Consider the following 5,644-nt stretch of genomic DNA (forward strand, 5'->3'; position numbering starts at 1 on the left):
AAATATTTTTTAAGAGAGCTCATTTTCACTCATTTTTTTTTTCAATGTTGGATAATTTTATATTTAGGTAATAATGTGAAAATATTTTTTCATAATTTTTAGTAAATATATGACAAAAATGGAGGAAAAGATAATATTTTTTTATTTTTTCTTATCCATCATTTTCAATGAAACTTATAATCAAAGTAAACTCACCCTTAGTGATTTTTTTTTTAATCAGAAAAAGATTAAATTTCACGAACTTAGCACCAGAGGTACTAAACAAACTTACAAAAGGATAAAGGAAATGTCTTTCGAATACCAGGAAGAGAAAGGGATCTCACCATCATACAAATTGAAGATTTTATTCCAACTCCACATTTTCGTCTTGATCTCGATAATTATAGTCTTCACACCCCTTTGTTTGCCTTCGAATCTCCTGTCGTTGCGTTCCTTCCAGAGTTGCCAAATAGTACACATCCACAAGGCCGAAAGGAACTTCTCACTTATTGGTATTTTAGTTACAGATATTCCACTGAATATGTATATAAGTTTGGAGTCAAATCTAAACTTTCTTTAAAATTTTGATTATAAAACACTCAAGTCTCTATTAAATTAAAAATAAGGAAGCTAGGTGTGCCTGTGCTGGTCAAGTGGTAAGGAGTTAATATCTAAGACCAAAGGCCTTAGGTTTGAGTCTCCTGTGACGCAATCTTTAAATTTCTTTATTTAATACTGTTAATTTATCAGAACAAAATATATATATATATATATATATATATATATATATATAATAAGGAAGCTAGTGGGCGCGTGTACGTTGTCAAACGATAAGGAGTTAAAGCTTAAAAGCTAGATTCTAGTCCAACCAAATGGACTAAACTCAATTTCACACAAAATTCACTCTAAGTTTATCAATGAATTGTCCGTATGTGCTTATTTACGTGCTTTCGGCTGCATCACACAAACACTTCTAAATTCTGATACAAATATGGAATTATTTACAAAAGCTGCTGATGGATACATGCATTCTTCTAAAGTAGGAAAATAAATGATTTAATAAAGCTGGATAATAACATAGTAGATTTACAAGATAACTGGCCCATCGCAGCCATTCATCGACAAAGCACCTATTCCCAAATTTAGTAGAACAAAGCTTAAACAGCAAACCAGCTTGTGATATTTCTTGGTGAGGACATGGCTATTCAATCCTATATATATGCCAACAAAAGAAATTTAATTTAGAACACAGTATGTATATGCATTCGTCAAAGTCACGCCTGCTCATTCTTATTAAAATATTGATATTTTTTTTTTCATAAGATTCTGATTCCTATCTCCTGAAAACCTAAAATATAGTATCTTCAAAATGTTAGTCATAAATTTAAAATCATACTGCCATATATTAATATTAGGGTGCGTTCACTTTGATGAATGGGAAAAGTGGGGATAACAAAAATTTATGCCTTTAAATGTCTCATATCTTTTCTCACATTTTACATAAAAGAGAAGTTCATCATTTTTCTTTCTTATTTTCACTCATCAAAGTGAACGCACCCTTAGGGTTAATAGTATTTTATGTCCCGAACTTTCAATTTTTTTATAAAATATCCCGAGCTTTTGTTTTCTCTTAAAAAAACCCAAACTTTCAGCGCTTCACCATAAAATGTCTCGAACTTTTGTTTTCTCTTAAAAGAACTTTCAACGTTTTCTATAAAATATCGTGCTACGTAAAATTCGGTGATCAGAAGATGACTCTTCTCAAATTGATTGCAGTCAAGTTGTGAATCTTATACCATTAAGTTGATAATTTAATAGTACTTCTCTAGCGAAATGAGTCATTTCGGTCATCCGATTTGTATATAGCTGGACATTTTGTGAAAAATAATGAAAGTTTGAGATTTTTAAGAGAAAAAAAAATTGAGATATTTTATAAAAAATGCTGAAATTTTAGAATTTTTCAGGAGAAAATGTTGAAAATTTGGAATATAACACTATTAACCCTAGGTATACTTAGACTCTTAATTAACTCAACGCTTTCAGTGTTGTCACGTTTATCTGAAAAAAAAATAAGACCAGCAACTATAGTATTATATGTGAAAATAGGAGAAAAAGTATTTATCAAAATAATAGTAAAAAATATCGTCCATTTATTCTCACCTTTGGAATAGTCTGGCGGAATCTGATCCTAAAATGATTGAGCTTGTGCTGGCTTCTTCAAGCTCGTGAAGCTTAACCTCAAACAGAATAAAAAAAATCTCTTAATTAGTAATTAATGATGGTGATAAATAATCAATTGTTATAAAAATAAATTAAGCAAAATCTTTAAAGAAGTGGCTGTCTTAATTAAAATAATCACCTTCTTTTGGAGATTAGTGTTTTCTTCCTGAAGGTCCTTGTGCTGCATGCAAGGGACGTACACATGATATATATACATTTATTTATGATTTTATTTCATTAATTTAGTATTTATATATAATTGGGTGAATGTAATACAACAGATGTATTTGTGAGATTACATCTTTAATTAACTAAATAAAATTTAGAAATAGTTTTTAGAACCATACCTTTTTCTTCAGATAGTTTATGTGTTCCATTATGATTCGTCTCTGTTGAATGAAAATTTGTGAATTTTCAACGGTAATTATACGTGACTGTTCCTAAAATATTTCATTAATTAAGAAGTTCACGATTTTGCAGTGAAATTATATTCATATCCAAGTGGAAAAGGGATGAGTTTTTAGATGATTTTTATTTTCGAATACATAATTAAGAAAGTAACATATATAACCAAATATTTAATAAACAATTAATTTCAACATTTTTTTTGAGGCCAAACAATTTCAACAATTAATATACCTTCTTAGAGCGGATTCGTTCGACCCCAACTCTTAATTGGCGCTCTAATTGTTTCAATTCTTTCATGCCTAATCCAGAAAGGTTTTCTCCAGCAAAATTTCTACAAAATTAATGAGATAAGAATTGATTATTGAAATTGTAATTAATAGCTATATATCAATTATCATATATTAATGGTCACGCTGCATGCCCACAGTGTAGGGGCCCATACCTACGATCACGAGATAAAATGGAATCCAACTACTTTGCATATGTCCACACTTTACAAAATTAATTAATTCGATTTATCTCCTCATAAAACCTTTTAATTATATTCTTCAGCTAATATGGGCTATCATTCTAAGCGAAGGTTTATTTTCGCACGATTTTTAAAAACACCATTTTTCTCAAAATTTTAGTAAGGCAAAAACTAATTATTTTATAATTATACATACATATATATATATATAGAGAGAGATAGAGATAGAGAGGTTCAATAAAAAATGCTAAATATTTAGAGAATAGATAATTCGTGAAGCAAAAACGAACAAATTTATAATTTTGATGAATAAATCAATGTACCGCATGAACAGAAATTTGCCCGGGTTCGAATCCTGCTAGTAGTGAGTTTTTCTGTATTTTTACTAAATACATTTGTATATTAAAAGAAATTGCCCCACCTCTAAGTGTAGCTATGTCAGTGACAACATCTAGCTACGTACCAATGTTTTCAGTTATATAAAACTACTTTGTTTCGTTAAAAAAAATAACGATATTTTAGGATATACATTGGATTAATCTGCGATAAACAAAGTTATATTTTAGGCTACCAATTGTAAAAATTTAGATTTTTGCATTATAATTGCAACATTGTGAAATTTGGATAACTCTTATCTTATTTTCGAGAATAGCAAAAACGGAATCTAGTAGTAAAGACAAATGAATAATTTTATATTTATAAAATTAATTAATCTTTACTAAATCAAAATTATATTTTTGTCCATCAATTAACCCTTACACTAGCTAATGATAGAGGTTAACATAAATGGGACGAGTACGTACCTCTCTCTTGCTTCCAAAGCCTCAATTGTTCTACTCAAATCCTCAATTTCATTTCTCCATACCTGCATAGTGAATCAGTTTCATGTCTTTCACCACACTTCCCATTATAATAAAAAAAAAATTAAAGATAAAAACTTAACAAATGTTAAAATACATGAAATTTTGATTTTGTACACAATTACTTATAAATTTTGTTCCCAAATCCACAAATTTTAATCTTTTCGTGATTTCATCACTTTTCGATAAAATTGAAACTGACTTGGCAGCTAAAATGGTCAGCGTTGACACACCACCCTGCATACAACATCATAGTTTTATTTTATGCAACAAACAACATAGCCTTACGTTTTTCAACCCATTCAATTATTTTCAAAATCACCTTCAATTTTACAGTGATTCGGAGAAAATTGCAAATAATAGGGTTTATTATAAAGCCATTTGCAAAACAAAAATCGAAGTAAAATACAGGTATTTTAAAACAATTAATTAACCCATTAAATTCATAAAATACAGGTATTTTTTTAGGACAGCAACTAATTAGACTAGTTTGGAAATCAGGACAATTTTTTTCAAGATTACAAAATTAAGTAGGACATTAATTAATTAATAAGTATAATGCACATAGCGGACAATTCTCAATCCTTTTTAAGAGTTTAATTCGGGCTTACTCGAAACTAAAACGGGCCGAAAATTAAATTGCCAAAAATTATCATGCCGATGCAATATTACTTATTAAATCTAAGTTACTGTCGTAAAAAGCCCTCTCAATTATTGGAGGTAGAAGATACCTCCATGGATGTGAAGCCTTGGTCGTCTGCTTTGGCTATTCCTAATTCAATTTTGTACCTTGTAATTGTCCTTGTTATCCTGCACCACAAAAAACGAGACGTGTCGTAACAAACACCATACACACAATCTTGAAAGTTGGGAATATAATATGAAAATGATTTTTTTTTTTTTAAAAAAGGAAATTGATTAAAGAAGAAAAACCTACTCATGACTGGAAAACTGGTATGCCTTTCCCGAAGGGGAGAAGACGATGAGAGCAACCTCAGCATCGCAGAGCACCGAAAGCTCGAAAGCTTTCTTCAACAGACCATTTCTCCTCTTCGAGAATGTCACCTGCCTGTTTGTGGGATTCTCTATCCTCTTCAGCTCCACTTTCCCTCTCCCCATTAATTCTCTTTCACTGAAACTGTGGGAGCTGATGTTTGAGGAGAAGTGATGAGAATATTAATAATGTGATTGAGTTGGGAGGCTAAAGAAAAGACAAAGCAAAGACAGAGCATGTTCAAAAGAAAAGATCATCAACTATTCCAAACTACACATGATGTTGTAGTCCCATGCAGCTTATATAGCCAGGGATGCAGAGAGAGAGAGAGAGAGAGGGAATAGTTTTGATATGATATCATCATCTTTGGATCAAACATAGCGTGACGCAGACTCTTACGACACAAATAAATTAGGGTTATATATGCTTTTTGGTGGGACACGCTGTCCTTTGCAAGACTCGATGTATTCATTTTCATTTACTAATTGAAATTAATTAGTGCAAAATGTAGACACAACACAATCCTAATATTGTTCAAAAATGTCAAAAGTTTATCATGACGATTACCCCACAAAAATTTCTTTTGTTTTCTACATATTTTCAATGTGCTCCGTAATAGTTTCATTAGTAATTATATAAGTATTTACGCTAAAAAAAATTTATTTGAGATAAAATTGATAGTTTAAGATTAAAAAAAATATTTTCGATAGGTCA

General features: G+C 30.3%; 1 protein-coding gene across 7 annotated transcripts; it reads right to left on the minus strand.

Annotated features, from left to right (window-relative positions):
- Positions 1–852: 852 nt before the first annotated feature.
- Positions 853–5,299, minus strand: LOC131005328 (MADS-box transcription factor 6-like). 7 transcript variants are annotated; one of them, XM_057932239.1, is made up of 8 exons: positions 4,874–5,262; positions 4,668–4,746; positions 3,880–3,941; positions 2,839–2,938; positions 2,547–2,588; positions 2,339–2,380; positions 2,140–2,210; positions 853–1,190 (listed from the first exon to the last, which is right to left on the minus strand). In XM_057932239.1, the coding sequence occupies exons 1-8, from the start codon at positions 5,053–5,055 to the stop codon at positions 1,181–1,183; spliced, it is 588 nt and encodes a 195-aa protein (XP_057788222.1). In that variant the 5' UTR covers positions 5,056–5,262; the 3' UTR covers positions 853–1,180. The 7 variants fall into 7 exon arrangements, with proteins under 7 accessions (XP_057788222.1, XP_057788221.1, XP_057788225.1 ...); XM_057932238.1 differs by having other exon boundaries at positions 2,140–2,216; positions 4,874–5,254; XM_057932242.1 differs by lacking the exon at positions 2,547–2,588.
- Positions 5,300–5,644: the final 345 nt, after the last annotated feature.

The sequence above is a fragment of the Salvia miltiorrhiza genome, chromosome 1 (assembly GCF_028751815.1).
Source record: "Salvia miltiorrhiza cultivar Shanhuang (shh) chromosome 1, IMPLAD_Smil_shh, whole genome shotgun sequence".
Taxonomy (NCBI): Eukaryota; Viridiplantae; Streptophyta; class Magnoliopsida; order Lamiales; family Lamiaceae; genus Salvia; species Salvia miltiorrhiza.

Bases quoted from the DNA above. Each gene is read 5' to 3' on its own strand.
- LOC131005328 (XM_057932238.1), bottom strand. From the start codon at position 5,055: ATGGGGAGAGGGAAAGTGGAGCTGAAGAGGATAGAGAATCCCACAAAC. The intron at 4,747-4,873 runs GTAGGTTTTTCT...TTTGTGGTGCAG, and splicing joins TACCAGTTTTCCAGTCATGA to GATAACAAGGACAATTACAA. The intron at 2,589-2,838 runs GTATATTAATTG...TTCATTCAACAG, and splicing joins AACGAATCCGCTCTAAGAAG to AGACGAATCATAATGGAACA.